Source organism: Sarcophilus harrisii, chromosome 3 (assembly GCF_902635505.1).
Source record: "Sarcophilus harrisii chromosome 3, mSarHar1.11, whole genome shotgun sequence".
Taxonomy (NCBI): domain Eukaryota; kingdom Metazoa; phylum Chordata; class Mammalia; order Dasyuromorphia; family Dasyuridae; genus Sarcophilus; species Sarcophilus harrisii.
In genome coordinates, this window is record NC_045428.1 from 193,411,856 (window position 1) to 193,437,900 (window position 26,045).

Sequence of the window (26,045 nt, forward strand, 5' to 3'; positions counted from 1 at the left end):
CACCAGCCCTTTAGGATTAAATTGTTTAGTTTCCATTTAAGTTGGGATCTTTTGTTTTAAGACCTATTATTGATTGACATTTTTATTGTATTGTGGACAGTAAGAGACATGTTTAATTTTTCTGCATTTGATCTTGGAAGTTTTTATGCCCTTGATAGTACATAGTCAGCATTTATAAATGTGCTCTGCATTCAGTCAAACAAAAAAACATTTATTAAGCACCTGCTTTATGCCAAGGTCTCTACTAGGTATGGGGCATACACATAAAAAGGATGAATTAATCCTTACTCTCAGGGTGCTGTCATTTTAATGAAGGAGGCAAGAAGTGTGTTTATCCAAGTATAAAAAAGCTAAGCATGAAAACAAATCAGTAGTTATTATGGATTATGGGAGGAAGAGGGGACTAGCTGTGGGGACAGGGTATTAAGAAAGGCTTCATGTGATAGGTGATACTTAAACCATTACTTGATTCTGTGAGAGGAGGAATTCTTTGAAGTGAAGATAAAGAGATAACATTATACATATGAGCAATATGGAGATCATGTGTGAAGAACTGAGAGAAAATGAGTTTGAGAGAAGAGTGGAAAAAGGATGAATTTTTTTGGGGGGTGGGAAGATTGGAAAAGATAGATCAGGACCAGGTTGTGAAACCTTTAAAAGCTAAACAGAAGTTTAATTTGCTTTTGTAGGGGATTGATATTGTCACTTAAGATAATTACTTTTCCCACTAAGTAGAGAATGTATAGGAATGATTAGAGTCTCCAAGAAGGGAGGCCAGTTGAGGCTTTTGCAAGAAAAGCTTGCTAAGCAAGAGGTTATAAAAGCCCAAATTAAAATGGTGGCTGTACTATTGAAGAAAAGGAGCCAGATTAAAAAGATGTAGAAGTAGACAGAACAAGTCTTGGCAAGTGAGATATATAGGGTTGAAGGAGAATGAGGAGTTGAGAACAATTCAGAGATTATGACTTTGGGAGACTTAGAAGGATGATGGTACCTTCAACAGAAGGACATTTGGAAGAGGATTAAGTTTAGGGTAAAAGATAATGAAGCTCTTCCTTGCCTCTAGAACTCTAGCCTTTAGTTTTAGAGTGTAGCCTCAGCTGATTATTTTTTCATGACCTCATTTAGAAAGAAAGGAAAGATTTTCAGATGTGGCTTTACTCACATTTATTTGTTACATTTTATTTTTTCTGATGGATTTGCAGAAAATTAAAGTATGTATTGCCTGAGTATTTAGCTTCAATAACCTAGAAATTCTCTAAAAATAACTTAATCCTAAAGATTCTATTAGACTTAATTTATAATTAAACCATAGAATTAAATTTTTATTTATTAAAATGGTTTAATAAGTGCCTGACAGATTGTGTGTATGTGTATTTATATTTATATATAAACCATGGCTGCTAGGTATAGATAATTCAGTTCAGGATACTTTGCATTAGAGGATTTATTTTAAAATGGTTTTGAAAATGAAGCACCTAAAAGACCATAAAAGTCTGAGATCTTATCTCTCATTGGGAATAGTGCCAGTTTATGTAATTGACTACAAGGATGGGCTTCTGTATAGGGGTCAGATTGACTAAACTGAAAAAAACTATGGAATGTGAGGACATATGTATGGCATCCAGATGTGCTACGGTGAAGTTTGGTTATAGCTCAATAGCTAATTTCTGATAATCAACAACCAAAAACCAACCAGAAATTACACATCAGAATGTGTAATATGGTCTTTTGATAAAAATAGTCTCTTTGATATAAAATTCAGGATCCTGAAACCCATCTGAGACCAGAAGGGTTCAGTGTTTAGTGTGATGGGTAGTTCTGAGGACTTGTTTTTGAAAATATGAACCTTTTCAGCTACAATCTGCTTGAACACACTCATTGTACACATTGAGTAGGAAATCACACTGGTTTTACAGAAGTACAAAATCAACTCTTTATATATCCACACACACATACATACACACACACACGTGCACACACACACACACACACACATATACACATATATATGCCTAGAGATTATATTCTTTGAACTAGTAAATATAAAATCGATTCAACCAATTGGAAGAGAAATCAACTACCAGTACTTTACAGTTGAGGATTGTAGTATCTACTTTTAGCCAGTATTGCATTTAGATTCAGGATATAGGGTTGTGTGAGGGATTTTTCAGGCTAATCACACACATATTCTATGTGTGTGTGTGTTTGTGTGAGAGGTGTGCGCATGTGAGCACACGTAGATACACACACATAATGCCCTTGGTGGCTACCTGAGTATAGGAAGTTATAAAGAAACCCAAGCTTCTTGGAAGATGAATTATCATGGCAGAAAGGACTGAACTGACAAAACAATATTGGGCTTATTTTTTGCTAGTAGTATGCTTGTTCACATTATTCATTTACTGTTATAGAAGGAGCATAGCTGAAGATATAGAAAACAGTCTTGTTTACCCTTTTCCAGCAAACAAAAGCTGAAACAAAATAAAAACTTTGGGGTCCTGGGGATCCTGGCACTGGTATAGTTTCAGTGGCAGTTGACTTTCCATGACTTACCTAATGATATCATTCAATTACCAATCACTTACTTTCCTGGAATGGGAGGGTTGGGAGTGGGATGGGAGGATATATGTGTGTATGTGGTGGTTTTGTTGACAAAGTCCAACACAGTGTGCTGACGGACTACTTTCTATTGAAACTCATTTTTTCTTTGTTAAAGATAGTGCATCTAGACAGAGCAATGAAAAGTGTCAGTTCTGAAGTCAGAAGGACCTAAGTTCAATCCTGGGCAAGTCATTGAACCCCAAATGCCTTAAACCTCCTTACCTCTCCAGAAATGAGTTATACTTATCATTATGAACAAGTTTTGGATTTAAAAGAAAATTAGTTTTAGGCTGTTGTATTTGAGATGTTTCATGAGTGTTCATTTTCAAATACATGAGTAACTGAAGCTCAGGGAGTTACTGAGGATATAAAATTACTGAATATAAATTTTTGAGTTTTCCCTATGGAAAAGCTAACTGAATCTATGAGAGCTAATTAAGTTACAAAAAGAGACAGTGTAGATAGAATAGAGAAAAGAGTTCAGGATGAGAGTTTTGGGGAACACCAACAATTAGACCTGATGTGTATTAACACCAAGTAGATAGGTAGGAGAAGCAGAAGAAAAGTATCCAGAAGGAGAGGGTAGTTAGCAGTGTCAAGTACAGAGCTGGAAAACTTTTATACTCATATACTTACATATCAGAAAAGCATTTATATCTAACAATTTAAATAGTTTACTGAGGTTTAAAATTTTTTTTGCTAAATTTTTCTAATTTTGCAAAGGGCATCTTGTGTTTCCCTATTATAGTTTTGTCCCCTATTTCTCTTCTTGATTCTATTAGCTTTTCCTTTAAATACTAAGCTGTCATTTCAGTCTGTGTGTCTATTAAGTAATGAAAATATTATATAGAGTGCTTTTGAATATAATGTAGTTTCCTTATTTTATTTAACTCTTTTTGCCTGCTACCCCCAAATTTTGGAGTTTGCTTCCAAGTAAATTTTATAAAAAAATTTTTTTTCCTTTCCATTATTTTGACTGTGTGTTCTCTATGTTATAGTGCTGTTTATTGTAAATAGCATACAGTTGGAATCTGCTTTCTAATACCATATATTACCCTCTTCAATTCTGTTAATATATTCATCTACTTTTCATAATTATGCTGGTCAGTAGGGTATTTCCCTGTATCCTGTTATACTTTTTCTTTTACTACCTTTAAAAGAATTTTACTACCTTTAAAAGAAGAATGTGGTGAAAGGCAAGGAATATGGATAGCACTAGTGATTTGTAAATCAAAATAATCACTTTCATTTTCACTTTCTTCCTTTGTCCACATCCTGATGGACCGGTCCCTTTTCTCTTCCCTCCCATCTATTTCCTTTGTTCACCTCTATTTACCTCTTTTACAATCTACCTCTGAGATTGAAGCATATATTGGCCATAATTTTTTTACTTCCTCCTAACTCTAAATAACTAAATGGTAGTTATTTCTAAATCTTATGTAATCCTGTCTCTGATTTCTTGTTTCATAAATTGTATTTCTGGTTTCTTACTTTTTCTTTGAACTTAGCCCTGGGTTTTTAATATTATTACATTACATTTTTACATTTACATTATTACTGATCCTGATCTATATATAACTATCCATTTTATTTAATGGGGGGAGATAGACAGATAATTATTCCTCTGACAGTCTGATGATTCTTATTTCTTCTTGATATATTTTTCCAGGAAATTTTCCTTCTTGTCATTTTTCAACATATTATTTGTTTTGATTTTTCTTGTTGCCGTGTTGTTTTGCATACTCCATTCTCATTTTCCATAAATTAAGCAAGTTTTTTCCCCTTTTCTTTTTGTTAATTTTTTTTCCCAAGTGAATATCTACCTTTTTTTCCTACTCTTATAAGGAAGCAAAAAAAAAAAAAAAAAAAAAAAAGCAAAATCTCAGGCAAACAAATTCCCGAATTAGTCAAATTTTGGAAAAATGTCTCAGTTCGTACCTTATAATGCTTTTGAGTGTACTAATCATCCTCCTCTCTTCATCTTGATCTGATTGCTTCTAGCTCCTGGCCCCAAGTGTGTTTTCACAAACAGGATTTTCTACCTCTCTGTGTCCCCACTTGAGTCCTCATATCTCTTTCTCATCTTTTTTTATTCCCTCCCTACCCTCTTTCAGCTTCAGACCATCTTCAATTAGATTATTAGCACACTGCTAGCTTGTTGATGTGTACTTTTACTGACTTCGCTAATGGAATTCCTTTGCCTTTGTCTAAATTTCTAGCTTGCTTTTTTTCTTGCTGTCTAGGCTGGTTGAATATACTGTTATTTCTCTTTGGAGTTCTTGAGCATTATTTGATCTGGTGACATTTTTAGGTCTTTGCTGGAGTATATATGAGAAAACTGTACAATGTCCCATTTTTTTATTTTAAACCTGAATGAGATATTTTGAGGAGAGAAATGGCATGTTTAATATGTGGAATAAATTGAGAATAGCAATATTATACTTACTTTTTAAGGAGGAACAGGGCAGGGAACTATTTGGTAGAGTAAAATGAGTTAGAATTTAGATATGTTGAATTAGAGGTGACAATACATGTAGGTAGAAATATCCAGCACATAGTTAGGGATTTGGGACTGGAGCTCAGGACACATTTGAGAGCTCATTTTTGTAGAAGTGATAATGGAAAATTCTGATAACAGAAACCATAATAGTAAATTAGTTTTATACACAACTTTCCCTTACCAAAGAAATGAAAAACATAATAATAAAATGCATTTTATTGGATACAGAAGGTAGAAAATCTGATTTAATGCAAGTTTTTGTTCTAAAGGTGTTTTATGTTTTTTTTTTCCATAGGACTGAATGGTGAATTTGTTTCTTTATTTAGGGGTTGGAAAGAAAAGTTGGACTTCAACAAAGGGAAATTATAAACACTGATTACAGAAGTAGGATAGGAATGGGCTAGTAGGTAGTCTAGAAAAGAAGAGAGTTTTGAGATGTAATAGTAGTTTATCAGAGAGAACAAGGAGAATAAAAAATGTAAAAAGCTTTCCTTTCCTAGTCATGGATAATTGATGTCGGGGGGGAAAAACTAGTTCCATTAAATAGTAGTGGTTGAGGAGTTAGATTTGTCAGGGGAAAGAAAGAGATGCTTGGTGAGGAAATGGTGGCAACAAAGCGCATTACATTTGTTATAGGAGTTTGTTAGTGATATATGTAGAGAACCGGGAAAGCAGGATGTGGGAAAAAATTTTGTTTTTCAAATTAAAAGCATACTTGAACATATTTCAGACAGAAAGAAGAATTAGAATAGAGAAATAGAATCAAATGGATGAGGTAATATTTAAATGATCAGTGTTCCAGAAAATATAGCTTGAGAGAAAAGTGAAATTGGAGAGGTTAGCCATTATGAACACCTTCCTTTGAGTCCAGAAAGTTGGAAAAGAACATTCAAGATGGGCCTTTTGGAAACTACTCATGGTAAAAGGCTTTGATTTCTCTAGGAGAGTAAGTTAGAAAATTGGTTATTTGTCAATATTGATCAGAGGGAGAGGGCATATATATCTAGGGATACTATAAAAGGGAAAAAAGAATGGAATGATCTAGTAAGTTAATTGTAGATGAATAAAAGTATTGTTAAACTATAGAGTTGAAATATGTTCCAGGCCCTCCTTGCAGGACCAAGATGAAAAGAAAACAGTCACTAATATAATGACATACACTAATCCTGAAAAGGTAGGTTGAAGCTATGTTCTGAAGAGCTTTAAAGATCAAACAAGCAGTTTTTGATCTTTTTATAATAACTACTTAATTTTATTGAATTGAGATTATGAGTTGGTTAGATCTATACTTTGGCAGCAGAGAAAATTATTTGGAGAAGGGCCCAGAGTAGGGTAACTAATGGGAGGCTTTTGTCTCCAAGCACCAGTGGATAGCCTGATTTAAGGGGGCAACAAATTGAATGCATTCAACAACATCTTGGGAATGATGGAAACTGTGGAATGAGTGTGAAGCAGGAGTTGAGGATGTGGAGTTACGAATATAGATGGATTGTAAGGATAGTGCCCTCAATAAAAGAAAAAAGGTTTAGAAAAGAGGTGGGGGTAGAGAGGAAATGAAGATAAAGAATTCTGTTTTCTAAATGTATAGTTTGAGATATCTTTTGGAACATAGTTAGAAATGTCTCAAGCTGTTCTTGTTGTAGGATCAGAAATAAGGAGACAGATTATAGCTGGTTACATAGATCTAATTCCCAGATCATATAAAACCAATAATTGTCCTCAACTTACTGAAATTATCATGTAAGTGTAGATAGGAGAGAAATGAAGGATGTAGGATATAGTTTTGCTTTGTATGGATGTGATATGAATGTTGATATAACAGGAAATTGAGGAGCAGCAGCAGCCATATAAATTGAAAGAAAAATTAGAGAATAATGTCTTTTTATCCTGAGAGACATTTGTGTGTCCAGAAGAGTATGGTCAGTCATGATGTAGAAGAAATGGAAAAATATTGATTAGTCAATGAATGTCCCGAAAATCTTATTGGAAAGTAAAATGGAGAAGAAAACATCTATAAAGCTTCTTGTATCATCTGTAAGCAGTCAAATCCTAATTTAAAAAATAGTCTAAGGATTAATATAATCTCATCTGTTCATATAGTAGAATGGAAAAGTAATATGAAGTGATAAGTTAATAAATGTACATCCTTTAAAAATTAAATTGATTTTACTTTGCATGGCTTTTATAAATGTATATGTAAAAATTATACAAAACATTCCCATAGCAATTTCTTACTTGGCATCATTTCTTAGGTTAGGTGGTTTTTTTTTTTTTGTTTTTTTTTTTTGTTTTTTTGCTTTGTTTTAGAATGAAAAATAGAGTAACTGAATCATGAATATTTAAGTTTTTTTAAGTGACTTTGATTACAACCAATCTTATAAGATATTTAATCCTAGCTGGGTTGGGGAGTAATTAGTATCTAGTGGAAAGTAAATGCTTCATAAAGAAACAATAATCATGATTCAACCTGAAACAGCAAGCTATATTTGTGATTAGACATAGACTTATAGTCTTAAGTCTTTATGCTTTCAGAATCTTATGAAGCATTTCATTCAAAAATAGAACATTACATCTTTTCCATTTGGAAGCTTATTGTCTGATTCTAGTGAGGAGCAAAGTAATACTTGTATGTGAATATATTACATGAAGGAAAGATGTTTTTCCATCATTAGTCAGTATGGAAGGCATTCAAAAGGTGAGTTGATAGGTTGAAAGTTTCATTTTCTTACCTTGTAAATAATAAGTGTTTTCTGGGTTTAAAAGACTATTTTCGAAATTGGATTTTATCTAAATATTATTATTTTTAAATGTAAGTGACTTTGTATCTGATAGTCTTAATTATGTTTCAAAAGTGAAGTTTATTTGTGCAAAACACCAGTCAAAATTAGGTAAAATGCCTTAAAATTCTGGCATTCATATTGTTTTATTTTTTGTTTGTATTTTTTTTCTCAGTTTCCATTACAAAGAGTAGTGCAAAAACACAATCTTCCCCTTCCAAAGTGACTCGGCGTTCAATGCAGTCTCCACAGAAAACTGCTCCAATATCAGCACAGCGGGGCAAGAAACCAGGTCGGGCTAAACCACCTGGACAGACTTCAGTCCCCAAGAAGGGCAGGTCTCCTAAAAATGTTTCCCTGACAAAAACCATCTCTCACACTGAAAATCTCAAAACAAGAAAAAAAGGCCTAAAACCAGGAAGAAAGGTTAGTTGTACCTACTGCTCTTTAATTTATATTGCAGTTTTTTTTATAGTGGCTTATTGTTTGTTACATACCAGTTAGAAATTTATCTGCAGTAAAATCTCAATAATTTAGATGATTTTCTATTTTCTCATATTGATAGTCTTTTTTTGCGCAAAGTTAAGTAAGATTTTAAGTACTGTTTTTTTGGGGGGGTTTTTTGCCTAGGCAATTGGGGTTAAGTGACTTGCCTGGGATCACACAACTAGGAAGTGTTCATTGTCTGAGACCAGATCTGAACTCAGGTCCTCCTGATTTCAGGGTTGGTGCTCTATACTGTGCTACCTAACTGCTCCGGTTGTATTTTCTTTTAAAACAGCATCTTTTAAAACTCAACTTTTCTTTAAAATTTTTTTTTGCTAAAAATGTAACATTTTTAGAATTTATACAATTTTAAATTGAGAATGGGATCTAAATTTTATTGTGCACTTTTCTTGTTTTGTTGAGAAATATCCAAGAATATTTGCATGAAGATAATATTAACCCCCCAAAGTGGCTTTTGTGGGAAATATGTGGCATTAGCAACTTGGAAGGAGATAAAATAAAATTTTATGAATTATGATTCTATTTTTTTTTGTGCCACATTTCTTTATAGATTAAAATATATACAATAACTATGCAAAGTTTTTTCATATTGACAGCTACTGAAAGCCTGATTCAGAAATTGGGATGAAGGTGACCAACTTTACTTGTGTTTTAAAGATTTGGTCTAAGTTTTTTTGTTTTTGTTTTTTTTCAATTAGGGGACTGACATACTGTAATGGTTCCCAGCTTTTTCAAGTATGAGGATCCCTTCTTAGCCTAAATCTTTGTTTTCAGAGTAACACTGATATAATAGCAGTTTTATTATTAGTACTTTATTGAGAAAATTAGACAATACTATGTGTGGATTCAGCAATGTTCTTAAATGCTTTTTATATTTTTAAAATCACAACAGCACCATGATACAGTATAAATAATAATACTTATATAATGCATGATTTACAGTTTACTCAAGGTATACTTGGTTTTTTACTATACTGAATTATGGTACACATTTTGTTGGAGCTGAATAAAGATCAATATGAGAATTCCAGATTCTAATAGATTCAATGGTCTTGCTTAATTTACTGAAGATCCATAGTTAGGAACCATTGTTATGCAGCAATATTTGAGCATTTAGACATATTAAGGAACTTTTATATAGGTATTAGATACAAAGTAGTCTATTGCTATTACAAATCAAAGAATCAAAGGAAAATTACTCATGTCTAAAGGCTTTCATTGGGAAGATGTAAATTACGTATTTTCTTACAAGAGTATTTGAGGATGACTGGTTTTATTTAATCTTATTACAACTTAGAAATGCTTAAAATGTAAATTTATATAATACTATGTTGTACAAGAATTATATTTTTTTAAACTCCTTCAAGCCCTTGAATGATTATATTGGCAAGGTATTATTTGGAATTACCTATTTACTGATGAGGGAGAATAGATTTTTCTTCAAGAATTTACTTTTTAAAGGGGGGGAAATATAGTCATGAGACTATAAGCTTGAGGAATATTAATGTAAATAAAGATTTTTAAAAGTTTCTAATTTGAGCTGTTCCAAAGCACTTTGAAGTAAGTTTTTTTTTTCTTTTATATTTTTTTGTTGGCTGAGGCAGTTGGGGTTAAGTGACTTGCCCAGAGTCACACAGCTATGAAGTGTTAAGTGTTTGAGGTCAGATTTGAACTCGGGGTCCTCTTGCCTTCAGGGCTGGTGCTCTATCACTGTGCCACCTATCTGTCCCTTGAAATAAGTTTCAATGCAAAAATGCCCAAAAGAATATTCTATATTGGCTATGTGCTGTTAATTAGTTTGTTTTGATTTTTATTTATATCTATTTTATCAAAAACAACTATGTGTAAAAGACTTTTTAAACTGTAGAGAAGATACTGAAGGAAAACTTTAAAAAGGGAGAGATTCCTATGTGAGAGATCCTACACAATAATTAAAAAAAAACCAAACTGCCTTGAAACTTTTTTTTTTTTTGAGGTGGAAGGGCAAAATAATCAGAATTCTAAGTAACTTTCATAACAAATGCTTTTTAGTCATGAGATCAGAAAATTTGAGGAATTATTTAAATGTTTTGAAAAGTGCAGTTGTCTTATTTTAATATTAAACCTATGTATATAATTTTTTTCAGAAATGTTTAATTCTCATATATATTGCCATAATTTCTGAATTTTTATGTCTTCTTAGACATAATTCTTAGACAAGACTGACTTGTTATTCTAGTAGTAGGTCAGATTTTTCACATGAAAGCTAGCATAGAGCTGCTTCTTTATTCTATTTTGTTTCCATTTAGTTAGTGCTTGACAATCACTTATTTTCTTCATTAGGAAGTAAATATTCATGCTAAAGGATTTCTCAAAATGGTTGATTTATGGTCATTTTGAGGAGTTATAGTTCATGTTTTGTGGATTATCATAGCTGAACAATGGACTAACACCAAATATATTTGAATGTCTTCATAAAATCACAGGTTCTCTTGTGCTGCTTTTCCAATTCGTTAATAATAATAATAACATCAACAGTAGCTACTATTAATAAAGCACTTTGAGATGTGCAAAGTGCTTTATAAATATTTCATTTTAGTCTCACAACAACTCTGGGTGCCATTATCCTTAATTTATGGAATGAAGAAACAGGTAACTTGCCCCACCCAGGGTCACACCAGCTAGCGTCTTTAATCACATAGAATTCAGGCCTTCCTTACTCCAGGGCCAGTGTCCTATATGTTATGGCTCTATGTAATAGCCTTTAAAATAAGCATATTTCTATAATTTTTTTTTTACAAATAACTTTCCTTATAAAAGCTCCTTGAGATATACTGTCCAAGCAGCATTACCCACTTTTTATAAATAATCTTTTAGGCTCAGCCTTCTAAGGGTACTTGTCCAGTTATAAAGCCAATAAATATGAGGACCAGGAATTAACACTAGTTTGCTCCAGATCTAGTACTTGTGTACCACACAATAAGTATGAGTTTATATTGTTTTCTATCTGGTTGTTGCAATATAACACAAATTCTTCAGACTGTTGTAGTTTTCCATTGAGTTCAACAAAAGTACCTACTGTGGGCAAGGGACTATGCTAGGTGCTGGCAACACAATGCCAAAAATAAAATAGGCCTTGCTTTTAAAGAGTTTGCCTTTTATGATAGGGACACAATTTGTACATCAGTAACTAAACTAAATATCTACAGAAAAGGTATCCTTGGGAGGTGGCATCTGGGCAGTTTCTTGAAGAAAGATAGGGATTTTTCAGGAAGGAGGGAATTTATTACACACATATCTAAGATTGCATGTGTGCTGGGAAGGTGGAATATAGAAAGCTGTGTCTTGGGAGCCCCTCGCAGGTCAGATTAACTGAAAAGAGACTATATAAAAAAAGAGTAGTATGAAGAAAGACTGGAAAGATTAGGTGACAGAATGAGAGCTGACTTAGATTTCTATTGTGCTTCTGTATTTGACTTATGGCTGTTTTCTCTTCAAAATTCACCTCAGACTTTGCCTCCAACAGGAAGTCTTTCTTAAACCCTCCAATTGTTCATGCCGACCCCCAAATTACCTTGGTTTTTTTATTTTGGTTTTTGTTGTTGTTTTGTGTCTTGTTATCTCTTTATAGGTAAATTTCCCTTTATAGAATGCACTTTGTGAGAGCAGGACCTTGATAAGTTAATTATTGATTGGTTGATCTTAGGCAAATTACTACCTTTCTCTGGGGTTTGGTTCCTTCTACCTATGAGTGGCAGATTGGGAAGAAAAATGGACTGAAAGGGAAGCTGGCACTATTCTATGTTCTCAGAACATATGTACATATTGATTCAAGATGAACCTCAAGGTATGACAACCCACTGTGACATTGTTTTCTTCCAATACTGGAATGAAGTCATTCTAATAAAGCAATGTCTTCAAGATCCTAAGAATATCCTAAACATTGGAGGTTCATCAGAGATAGCTAGTTCAGAGTCTCTTATTTTTGGAGGGATGGTGGTTGTACAATTGGAATGTTATATTGGTGCAAAATGTACAAGTCAAACAAACTAAAACACAAACTCTCTGCATCTGCTGAGAGGAAGTGGCTGCAATGCAGCTCCTTCAGAAGCAACCTGGGCCTTTGAGAAAAGGATTAAGTGTTTGTTTTACTGTCAAATCCTGATGAGTTCTACATCTGTCAGGATTTCCTTTATTTGGCATGGCCAAGGAGGAGAAGGACCCAGCAGCAAGTAACCCATGGGGGTAGGGAAAACCCCCAGATCCTTTTCCCCCTGACCTCTTGGACCACCCAGAGTTTTTGGAGCCCTGGTGTACAGCCTTCAATGCTATTGTGCCTATCGGTACTTCAGTGAATGCTTTGGTTCATGTTGGTATAAGAACTATTAATGAAATATTCCTCCTTTCTCTTAAATAATAAGGTAGGGAGCTACAGATATAGAATTTTACATCTTCAGAATTGGATCACATTAGTTGGCTTTGTCTTTCAGTCATTTTCAGTCATGTTCAACTTTTTGTGACCCCATTTGGGGTTTTCTTGATCGAGATATTGTAGTGGTTTACCATTTCCTTCTCCAGTTCATTTTACAGATGAGGAAACTGAGGCAAATAGGGTGAAGTGACTTATCCGGGGTCACACATCTAGTGTCTGTGTCTGAGGCCATATTTGAACTCATGAAAATGATGAGTCTGACCCCAGGCCTGGTACTCTATCCGCTGTGCCACTTATTTGCCTGCCTTGTAGGCTTTACATCATTATTTTTCTTTGTTAAAAAAGGAAGCATTCTGTAAATGGTGGTGGTGGTGTGATCATTAAGGTGAATTAACTAGGCTAAGAACTAAAAGATAACAAGACTTTTAGCAAGAAATTAGTTCTAAAAATCCCCAGATAATTTTGTGAGTTAAACTATAAATGTTTTATAGTATATTACTTTCCAGCAGAACTTTTGATATGATGCAACTAGGTGGTATAATAATCTGAACCTGAAGTTAAATTTACCTTTTTATCAATTTATTAATTATTTAATGTTTATTAAAGGTCTGACCTTAGACAAGTAACTTAATATCTCCCTCTATACAATGAGGGTAATAATAGTACTTACCTCCTAGGTTTATTAGGGTAAAAATGAGATATTTGTAAGATTCTTTGCCAATCTTGAAGTATATTTACAGGTTTGCTTTTGTTGCTGTTATTTTTATTTCCAGTTCATAATCATTTCCTATTTGTCACATCCTGTACATGTGTACATGTAAAATATCACTTAAGGTCAAGGGAAAGATAATCAATTCCTCAATTATGTTTCAAAGAAGACGTGATGTCAGATCTAATGGGTAGAAGAATTAATATTATAAGAAGACCAATAATAGAAGGAAGCAGTACAGCTAAGCTTCTACACCCATCGCCTCACACGCACCCACACCAACACAGACCTCAACAAAAAGTTTTAGAAAACTTATCAAATTCACAATCTTGATTGACAAATCCAAGTCAGCATAAAGAGACCCTGTGAATGGCAACCAAGAGGGTATTATGTGGAATCTTCCTGCATGAGGACTTAGACACGGACCCTGAGATTTGCAGTAGGACAGAATAAAGTCCTATACTCGGCCCAGAGAGGCCTGAAAACTGTGAAGGGAGCATAAGAGAGGCCAGCTGAAATCTTGTCTTTCATACCCCAGAGCTGTTTTGCAACTCCATCATAGATTGAAGAGCCAAACTTCACCTAGAGAGGAATTGTAACCTGTGGCTTGTTTCTAGGCAAGGAGCAGGAAGCAGCAATTGTGTGGCTTTGACTTCTGGAATTTAACAGACCCTCATGCCCCTCAGCCTGCTTTGGGAACATGTAGTAGGATAACCAAGGAACATCTGAAAGTTCTTTTTGTCTGATTTTGCATATACTCCCAGACTGGCTATTCATGGCAGAAACAGTGAAAAAGAGAATAACTCCCATACATTTATAAGCAAAGCTTCAAAGAAAAATTCAGTTAGAATTCCTAGAAAAAGTAAAGCAAGGATTTTTGAAGTTAAAAAAAATTGTTTTTTAATGAATTGAGTATCAAAGGAAAGATTCATAAAATTAAAGATGTAGAAGAAAAACAGTGGTTTTAATAAAAGAAGTACAAATATTAACCAAGTTACACAAACTTCTTGAAAATTGGGACCAAAAAGAAATAAATTATTCTGTGACACAAGGAAAATTTGAGACAAAAGTCAAATGACCAAATGGATAGAAGAAAATGTAAAATATATCAAAAATAGTTGACACATCAAAGATTTAAGAATGATTAAATTACTGGAAAGCCACAATCAGAAAGAGAAGCTAAACATATTTTCAATAATTAATAAAAGAAAATTGAAGCATCATTGCACAAGTCAAAGTGAAATTAGAAAGAATCCATCAGTTGCCTTCTGAAAATAATACTGTGTTCTCCTGGTTCTGCTCATTTCACTTAGGTATCAGTTCATAAAAGTCTATTGTCTAAAAGTCTATAAAAGTCTGAAACCATCCTTGATGATATTCCATTATATTCATATATCACAACTTGTTTAGCTGTTCCTAATGTTCCTGGACATCCCCTCAATTTCCACTTCTTTGCCAAGTGGGTAGTATGTTTCACTATTAGTTCTTTGAAATCACAATTAGTCATAATGCTAGTCAGAATCCTTAGCTCTTTCAGAATTGTTTGACTTTGCCATATTGTTGCTGTTGTATAAATTCTTTTCCTGGTTCTGTTCATTTCATTTTGCATCAGTTCACATAAATTTCCCCAGGTTTTTCTGAAACCATACAATTATCACTTTTTAAAAATACAGTCATGTTCTACCACATTTATATACCATAACTTGTTCAGTTATTCACCAAATAATATACACCCCATCAGATTCCTGTTTTGTTACTTCTCAAAAAATTGACCATATTTATATATTCTCCCCCCCAATTAATATTTTACTTTATTTTTTCTTTCATTTAAAGATAGTTTTCAGCATTCAGTTTGTAAGATTTTGAGTTCCAATTTTTTTTCTCCCTCCCCCATCCCCAAGACAATAAGCAATCTGATATAGATTATACATGTATAATCATTTATTTTTATTTTTTTTTAATTAAATAACTTTTTATTGACAGAACCTATGCCAGGGTAATTTTTTACAACATTATCCCTTGCACTCACTTCTGTTCTATTTTTCCCCTCCCTCCCTCCGCCCTCTCCCCAAAGATGGCAAGCAGTCCTATACATGTTAAATAGATTACAGTAGATCTTGGATACAATATATGTGTGCAGAACTGAACAGTTTTCTTGTTGCTCAGGGAGAATTGGATTTAGAAGGTATAAATAACCTGGGAAGAAGAACAAAAATGCAAGCAGTTTACATTCATTTCCTAGTGTTCTTTCTTTGGGTGTAGCTGCTTCTGTCCATCCTTGATCAATTGAAACTAAGTTAGATCTTGTCTTTGTTGAAGAAGTCCACTTCCATCAGAATACATCTTCATACAGTATTGCTGTTGAGGTATATAATGATTTCCTGGTTCTGCTCATTTCGCTTAGCATCAGTTCATATAAGTCTCGCCAATCCTCTCTGTATTCGTCCTGCTGGTCATTTCTTACAGAACAATAATATTCCATAACATTCATAATGTATAATCATTTAAAACATATTTCCCTATTTGCCATTTTGTGAAAGAAAAAAAAAAAGGTGAAAATAGTACACTTCAGTATGCATTCAGTCTCCATAATTCTTTCTCTGATTGTGGATGCATTTCCCATCCCAAATTGATTGAAATTATCTCGGATTACTGTGTTGCTGAGAAGAACTAAGTCTGCATGACATAATCTTGAAGTTAATGTTTTACTGGTTCTTCTCACTTCATTCAACAAAAGTTCCTTTAAGTCTTTCCAGGCTTTTCGGTAATCATCCTGCTCATCATTTCTTATAGTGTTCCATAACATTTACATACCACAATTTTGATTTAGTCATTCCCCAACTGATGGACATCACATCAATTTCCAATTCCTTAGCACTATAAAAAGAGCTGCTACAAACATTTTTGCATATGTGGGTTCTTTTCCTGCTTATGATCTCTTTGGAATATAGGCCCAGTAATGGCACAGCTGGGTCAAAGAATGTGCAGTTTGATACCACTTTGAGCATAATTCTTCATAATGATTGGATCAATTCATAACCCCACCAGCAGTGTATTGGTGTCCCAGTTTTCCCACATCCCTTCAACATTTATTATTATCTTTTCCTCTCATTTAGCCAATCAATAGTGATTTAGAGCATTTTTTTTTCTGACTATACATTTTAATTTATTTATCTAAAAATTGTCTATATCCTTTGACCATTTATCAATTGGAGAATGACTTGTATTCTTATAAATTTGACTCAGTTCCCTACATATTTTAGAAATGAGGCCTCTATCAGAAGTAAAATAAATGACTGTAAAAAATTTTTATCTTTCTGCTTCCCTTCTAATCTTGGCTACATTGGTTTTGTTTGTGCAAAATCTTTTTAATTTAATGTAAAATCAGAATTAGCATTTTGCATTTCATGTTCTCTTTCTTATTTGATCATAAAGTTCTTCCTTTCACCAAAGATCTGACAGGTAAACTATCTCTTGTTCTAATTAGCTAGTATAGTATCACCCTTTATGTTTAAATGAAGAACTCATTTCAACCTTATCTTGGTATAGGTGTCTAACCTTGTGGGATGTTGGTCAATGTCTAGTTTTTACCATACTATTTTCCAGTTTTCCTAGAAATTTTTGTCAAATAGTGATTTCTTATTCCAAAAGCTGGAGTTTATGGATTTATCAGACATAAGTTACATTAGTCATTAGCTATGTATCTTTTGCATCTAAACTGTTCCAATGGTCCACTACTCTATTTCTTAGCCAGTACCAAATGATTTTCAAAACTCCTGCTTTATAATATAGTTTTAATCTGATAAGCTTAGGCTATGTTTCTTTGCTTTCTTTTCCCCTTGATATTCTTGACCTTTTGTTCTTCTGGATGAATTTTATTTTTTTTTCCTAGCTATGTAAAATAATTTTTTGGCAGTTTGTTTTGGCACTGAATAAGTAGATTATTTTTTAGGTAGAACTGTTGTTTTTATCATATTAGCTTGGCCTACCCCATAGCAGTTGATATTTTTCCATTTTTTTTTAAGATTTGATTTTATTTGTGTGAAAAGTGCTTTTTAATTGTGTTCATATAGTTCCTGGGTTTGTCTTGATAGATGGACTCTGAAATATTTTATGTTGTCTGCAATTATTTTAAATGAGATTTCTCTTTCCTCCTCCTATTACTGGACCTTGTTGGTAATATAAATGCCCATGATATATGTGGGTTTATTTTATATCCTACAACTTTGCTAAAGTTGTTAATTGTTACTATAAGTTTTATTTGATTCTCTAGAATATTCTGAGCATACTATCATATCATCTACAAAGTGATAATTTTGTTTTCTCATTGTCTACTCTTTGCTCCATTGATTTCTTTTTCTTTTAGTGCTAAAGTTAACATTTCTAGTGCATTGTTGATTAATAGTGGTGATAATGAGCATCCTTGTTTCACAATCTTATTGGGAATGTTTTTACCTCATTATGTATAATGTTTGCTGATGGTTTTAGATAGATGCTGCTTATCATTTTAAGAAAACTCCATTTATTCCTATGCTCGCTAGTGTTTTAAATAGGAAAGCTTTTTTTTTTGCATCTATTGATAATTATAATTTCTGTTAGTTTTCTTATTGATATGGGCTATTATGTTATTAGTTTTCCTGTTGTTGAATCAAGAATGTAAGATTCCTGGTATAAATTATACTTAGTCATGGTATAATAACCTTATGATAAATTTCTTTAATCTTTTTGCTGATATTTTATCTATTTAAAATTTTTTGTATCAGTATTCATTTGGGAAATTGACATATAATTTTCTTTCTTTGTTTTGACCCTATCTGGTTTTCGGTGTCAGCACCTTACCTGTGTCATAAAAGGAAATTGTTAGGACAACTCCTCTCCCTATTTTTCCAAATATTTTGCATAGTATTGGAATTAATTGTTCTTTAAATGTTTGATAGAACTCATTTGTAAGTCCATATAGCCTTAGAAATTTTTTCTTCAGGATTTTGTTAATGGTTTCTATAATTTCTTTTTAAAAATGGGACTATTTAAGTATTTTCTTTTCTTTTCTATTATTCTGGGCAATATATCTTTTTTAAAAATATTAATCTATTTCAATTAGCTTGTCAGATTTATTGGCATAGAGTTAGGCAAAATAGCTTCTGATTATTGTTTTAATTTCCTTTTCATTGGTGGTAAGTTCACAATTTTCATTTTTGATAACTTATAATTTGGTTTTCTTTTATACTTTTCTAATTAAATTAAGCAAAGGTTTATCTATTTTTTCCCTATAAAATCAACTCTTAGTTTTATCTATTAGTTCAATAGTTTTCTTAAATAATTTCTTCTTTGATTTCTAGAATTTCTCATTTGATATTTAATTGGAAATTTTAAATTTATTTGTCTAGCTTTTTTAGTTGCATGTTCAACTTGTTGTTCCCCTCTTTATTTTCTTCATATCAGCATTTAGAGATATATAATGTCCCCTAATGGGCTACATGCCATAAATTCTTCTATATTCTCTCATTATCATTCTCTTTGATGAAATCATTGACTTTCTGTAATTTTGTTGTCTGGCCCATTCTTTCTTTGGGATTAGGTGATTTAGTTTCTGAAGAAATTTAGGTCTTTTTCCATGGCTCTTTATTGCATATAATTTTTATTGTATCTGAAAAAGATGCATTTAATATTTCTGCTTTTGTACATTTGATTGTGAAGTTTTTGTTAATTTTTGTGTAGTTGCCATGTAAAATGATGACATATATTCCTTCCCATCCCCGTTCAGTTTTATATCTAACTTTTCTAAATTTCTATTCCTCTTTTTAACTTATTTTTAAAATTTTATGGTTAGATCTGAGTTCTGAGAAATTAACATTCCTCCCCCTCACCCCCCAGTGTAATTTTTCTTTATTTTTTTTCCCATAACTCAACTTCTCTAAAAATTTGATTGCTATACCACTTGGTGCATAATCCATGAAGTACTGATATTACTTCATTATCCATGGTAACATTATGGTATACTTTTCCTTCTTATATCTTTTACCTAGATCTATTTTGGCTTTTGTTTTGCCTGAGGTCAGAATCAACGCCACCCGTTGCTTCTCTTCTTTTCTTTTCTTTTCACTTCACTTGAAACACATTATATTCTGTATAAAAGGGATCCATTCAGCCTTTTACCATTATTCTGTATGTATCTCTATGCTTCAAATGTTTCTTATAACAAAATACTGTAGGATCCTGGATTTTAATTTAATTTGCTCTCTGCTCCCATTTTTGGTGGAAGAGTTTGCCCCATTCATATTCACAGTTATATTTACTAGATGTGTACTTCCTTCCATCCTATGTTTATGTTTTTATCTCTCCTTTTACCCTTTGCCTGCTCCCTGCTGTTTTGTCTATACTTCTTCAATGTGCCCTTCCTTCTATTGCTTCTCTCCTTCCTTTCTTTTTATCTTTCAGATACAATAAAAGTTGAGCTCTGTCCCATAACTGAAGAAGACTCTGTCTTAAAATTTCTTTTGCAGAGGGACATGAGCCTCTCACTGGCTTTCTAGTGGCAGGAGTTGCTGCCAGCTTTCCTACTGTGCTGGGTTGGTTTAGTCTAGTCAAACCTGTTGTGCTGTGGTTCAATGGCTTGCATTTTGCTTTTTGCATTGGGGTTAAAGGTATCTCCCAGCTGGCCCACCCGTGACTTACTCAGCTAGGATTGAAGGGCCTCTAATTGTTGATAGATGCTGTGGCTAAGAACTTCCTATTAGATTCCTTGCACTGTGCTTGTGCTGGGTCATTTCCCTTTTTACCCAAATGAGACAGACCTTTTCTGAGTCCATCTAAGACTTAAGATAATTTAAACGGGAAAATCATTTCTTTTTGTGGGTTCTGTTATTCTAGAATCTGTCCAGAGGCTTAATTTAGCATGAGTTTAAGTGACTTGCCCAAGGTCACACAGCTAGAAAGTGTTAAGAGTCTGATACCAAATTTGAACTCGGGTCCTCCTGACTTTATGTCTGATGCTTACCTTATGTTCTTACAGAGCTTCCCAAATCTCTCTCAAACCATTTATTTCATAATGTCTTATAGGGTAATCACAGCCCATTATGTTAACATGCTCCATCTTGTTTAGACATTCCACAATTGTTGGCCATCCTTTTTGTTTTCATTTCTTTGCAAAACACATGTACATTCAGGTCTTTTTCTCTTTGGGTATATTGACCTAGTAGTGCGATAATTAGATCCAAGGTTATGTACAGTTCACCATCTTTTTGAGTTCCAAATTGCTTATATTCCTGTCAAAAATTATCATTTCTTTTTTTAGTCATCTTTTCTAATATGATTATTATGAAATGCAACCTTAGTTTTAATTTTACATTTTTATACTCATTTTGCCATTTGGTTCTTGATAGCTTGGATTTCATAACTGTATGTCTTTTAATTGTTGAGAAATAGCTTTTAGGACCAGGAGATCATTATATACTTCAACAACAATACTATATGATGACCAGTTCTGATGGACCTGGCCATCCTCAGCAACGAGATCAACCAAATCATTTCCAGTGGAGCAGTAATGAACTGAACCAGCTATGCCCAGAGAAAGAACTCTGGGAGATAACTAAAAGGCATTACATTGAATTCCCAATCCCTATATTTATGCCCACCTGTATTTTTGATTTCCTTCACAAGCTAATTGTACAATATTTCAGAGTCTGATTCTTTTTATACAGCAAAATAATGTTTTGGTCATGTATACTTATTGTGTATCTAATTTATATTTTAATGTATTTAACATCTACTGGTCATCCTGCCATCTAGGGGAGGGGGGTGGTGGGTAAGAGGTGAAAAATTGGAACAAGAGGTTTGGCAATTGTTAACGCTGTAAAGTTACCCATGCATATAACCTGTAAATAAAAGGCTATTAAATAATTAAAAAAAAAGAGAGAGAGAGAAATAGCTTTTATATTTGAGTTACTTAATGTACTTTGTATTGGAATTTAATCAAAGAAATTGTATCCAAATACTTTTCTCCTTTGTTTCCTTTCTAATTTTAGTTGCTTGGGGTTTTTTGGTGCAACAGTCTAAAAATTTTATGTAAGGAAATTTTCCATTTTATCTTCCATGATCTTCTCTGTTACTCTTTTTTGGTCATTAGAGCTTCCTCTAGTTGGGGAAGATATTTTAGTCCTCATTTCCTTGATTTATTTGTGATGTAAGCTTTTATATATATATTTATTTGATGCTAGATATATGGTCTTACAATATTGGTCTTAATCTAATTCCTTTTAGTCTTCTTTCTAATTTTTCCTGAAGTTTTTGTTGAATAGTGGGGTTTTATCTTTGTAGTTGGCTTTCTGAAGCCTATCAAACATGAAACTATTATATTCATATTGCTTCTGTATGGTATTTAACTCATCTATTCAACTGATTGACCTATTTTTAAAACCAGTACCAAATAGTTTTGATGATTAGTTTTTGTAGCATCCTTTGAAATTTGGAATTTTTATTTCTTTGTTCTTATTATTAACCTTAAACTTCTTGAGTTTCTATTATTTTTTCAAGGGCTCTAAAATATTACCGTTTCATTATTTGCTGTGACATTGATAAACAAATTAATTTGCATAGAATTGCCACTTTTATGACATCAAATAGCTGAGCTTGACCAGACAAGTCTCCAATATTTAAGCCTGTCTTTATTCTTTTAAAATGTTTTATAGTTCTGTTCATTATGTCTTTTATGTCTTAGGAGTTAGATTTCTATTTTGGAAATTCTAAAATTATTTTTAATGAAATTTACCTCTTAAGCTGTTTTTGTTTTTTGTTTTTCTTTAAAATATATAAAAATGCTCAGTTTGTAGGTGTGTTTGATATCCTGAAACTACTGAATTTATTATTTCATTCATTCAAGTGGCACAATGGCTAGAGTACTTGGCTTAGAATTAGGAAGCCTACATTCTTCCTGAATTCAAATTTAACCTCAGACACTTAATAACTGTATGACCCTGAGCAAGTCACTTACCCTTGTTTGCCTCAGATTCCTCATCCACAAAAATGTGTTGGAGAAGGAAATGGCAAATCACTCCAGTATCTTTGATAAGAAAACCTCAAATAAAGTCATAAAACATTGTTATGTTTAACAGTAATGACAAATTATGTTTATAGTTTTCCTCATAGAATCAACCCCATATTCATGATATAAATCCAAACTCATTGGAGTATAATATTTTTATATTTTCTCACTAATAATATTTTTATGTTGATATTTATTCAGAATATTATTATGTTGTTTTCTTTGTTTTGTTCTATAAAAGGAATTTGTTAGAATTTTTTTTCTTTTATGTAATAATGGAAATAGTTCTTTTTTAAATATTTGATCAAATTTACTTGTAAATTTCTTTTTAAAAATTATAGCTTTTTATTTACAAAACATATGCATGGGTAATTTTTCAGCATTAACCCTTGCAAAACCTTGTGTTCCAACTTTTCCCCTCCTTCCTCCCACCCCCTCCCTTAGATAGTCTAATACATGTTAAATATGTTAAAGTATATGTAAAATTCATTGCTGCACAAGTATATATAAAGTATATGTTAAAGTATACATATATTGCTACACAAGAAAAATCGGATGTAGGAAGAAAAAAACCTGAGAAGGAAAACAAAAATGGAAGTAAACAGTAACAGAAACAGTGGAAATACTATGTTGTAGTCCACACTCATTTCCCATGAATTTACTTGTAAATCTGTTTGATCCTAGAGAGTTTTTTGGTTAAAAGATTGTTTTATGGTTTGGTTATTTTCTTTTTACTATTGGGCTTATTATTTCAACCTAGACATTTTACATTTTTATTAAATTCTCCATTTCACTTAAATTATCAATGTTATTAAAGATATAATTTTTGATAGCTTTCTATTTTTTCAAATACATGCAAAAATATTTTTCAACATTCACTTTTGAAAAATCTTGTGTTCCAAAATTCTCCCTCTGTCCCCTTCCTTCCTTCCCTAGACAGTAAACAATAGAATATAATTGTTAAAATTAATTTCTGAGAGTTTTTTCTTTCATATTGGAGTGGTTGTAAATTTTTTTTTAATGCTGATGTTTTGGTTTTACACTTTTGTCTTTTAAAAACAGCCTTTATCCATTTTATTAGTTTCTTTTAAAGCTTAGGATTGTCAGTTTAATATTTTTAAATTTTTTTCATTTTGTGACTCATTTTAATTTTCTGCATTTCTCATTTGGTTGCAGTTTTTCTTTGTTACCTTCTTTTTTTGTTTTAATCTCCGAGGACAATTTTCTGACTTTTTTTCAGTAATGAAAGTGTTGAAAGATAATTATTTTCTTCTAAGAACTGTTTGAATTACATCCTAGAAGTTTTGATATATTGTCTACTTCTTTATTGAAATTTTCTTTTGTTTCTTCTTTTATTTAACACAATTTTTTGTTAGAATAGTATTCAGCAAAAAAAAAGTTTAATATTTATGCTTTTGTTGTAGGGTTTTTATGCCCTTGTACATGATAAACTTCTATAATGAGCTCATACATATCTATAATCTTTGTATGTGTGTACATATATACATGTTTAAGCATTTGTATATTTCTGTTCACATTGAGTTATCATTAGAGATCTATCATATCTAACTTCTAAAATTTTTTCACAAAGTACCAAGAGAGAAGATGTACTTACAACACAATTTTATCATATATTCAAAATAAAATAATTTAAGCCATACAGATTATTTATAAAAATGGAGAAATGTCTAATAAACAAGTGTGATCTTGATTCCTTAGTAAAGATAATACATTGAATGAAAACTATATTATCACTAATGAATGTTGACAAAATAATATTTAACAAAAATACTAACATTTTAGAATACCAGACCTGAAGTTAGGAGGACCTGAGTCCAAAGCTGGTCTCAGACACTTAACATTTCCTAACTGTGTGATCCTGGGCATGTCACTTAACCCTAATTGCCTTAGGAAAAAAGAACAAACAAGAAAAAGAAAAATTAACATTTAACAATTTTAAAAAATTGATCTTTAATCTGGTTGCATTTTTATTTGAAATTAAAACCTTTTAACATTTCAAAACTATTCACATTAGTATTTTTAAAATATTATATAATTCCATCAGTAGATGAAAAAAATCCATTGACAAAACAGCACTTATTTATGTTTAAAAAGAGGGGAGAGGAGATGATCTGACTGATTCTTGAGTGGTTCCATGTTTCCATGTAAAGAAAAAGTCTTCATAAATAGAGTGCCATAAGTGAAATGGATTTTCCCTGTAAATGTCTTCAAGCAAAGGCCTGAAACATTGGTGTATGTTACAGATTCTTCTTGTACAAGTTGGTTCAGATGTTTTGAAGTCCTTTTCTGGGCTGAGATCTGTGCTCCTTATTACCTGTTTGTTTTTTCTTTCTAAAACTTTCATATGTGCATCATTTATTATTGTCAAAAATCATACCTTAGAGTACAAGGTTTAATTGAATTTTAACTTCCAATTCCTTATCTAAATTAACTCTGACCAAAATTCAAGGTTCAAGAATTTAAGTTTTATAATATAAGAAAAGGAAGATCTGATATACTCTTCTAATCTTCAGGGTTTGCTTCAAAATACAAAAATAAAACCAGTAATAGAAACCTAAATTGCTTGTAGAAACATTTGAATATCACATATGTCTTTTTTTTTTCCTGGATGATATTTTTATTTTATTTTTATTTTTTTATTATAATAACTTTTTATTGACAGATATATAAGTCTTATGTTTTCTGTAACTGCCTGTAATGAAGCCTTTCTATGAAAGATTTCAAAGAAGTGCTCAAGGGGCAGCTTCTAAGTAGCTCCTCTTCTTTTTCTGAATATTAGAAAGTTCTTGGAAAGGACTAATAAAGATAGAGAGAAATTAGAGTTTACATACTGAAGATGAAATCTTTTGGGGATAAATTTTAGAGAAATTATCTTTTTTTCCCAAAGCAATGTATTCATATGATTTATTTTTTTCTTTTAACAGAAAAAAATTCATGCAGTGCCATGTTCTCCTTCATCTACTGCTCATATAAATTTGTCCAACTTAAGCAATAGCAATCCAGTCATTTTTAAAGATGGAATTGGTATTCCTGGGACAACTGCTGCAGTTATATCTACAGGTAAAAAAAAAAAAAAAATTTGCTTATCTTGTACCTTCATTTATTTTCAATATTAATTTTCTCTTAATGTCTCTGAAGTGAAAGAAAATATGTAGTTTCAAAATAGATCTAAATAGATCTAAACTAATTTGTCTTAACATTTTTCATATTCCCTCAAGTTGAAACCCTAATTAATAATACATTTTCTAAAAATAAAAACGTTCTTGTTAATTTTGAGGAATAACCTTAGCAGGACCTAAAGGGAAGCTTACCAAAAGAATCCTAGGATCATGAGATCAGAGATGCAGAGGTGGAAGTGTCCTTAGATACTATTTAGTTCTCTCTCATTTTTACCCATGAGGAAGTAAGGTTTAGAGAGGTTTTTTAACATTTCCCAAACTAAGAAACAGAATTAGCTGAAAGAGAAGAGAAGAAAT

General features: G+C 32.2%; 1 protein-coding gene across 11 annotated transcripts in view; it reads left to right on the top strand.

Annotated features, from left to right (window-relative positions):
• Positions 1 to 26,045, top strand: part of SCML2 (Scm polycomb group protein like 2) — a 147,624-nt gene that overhangs the window by 74,256 nt on the left and 47,323 nt on the right. For all 11 annotated transcript variants that reach the window (XM_023500308.2, XM_031958932.1, XM_031958930.1 and 8 more), the window contains 2 exons: positions 8,057 to 8,307; positions 25,494 to 25,629. In XM_023500308.2, coding sequence (XP_023356076.1) covers positions 8,057 to 8,307; positions 25,494 to 25,629 — 387 coding nt within the window. The remainder of the gene's footprint in view (positions 1 to 8,056; positions 8,308 to 25,493; positions 25,630 to 26,045) is intronic.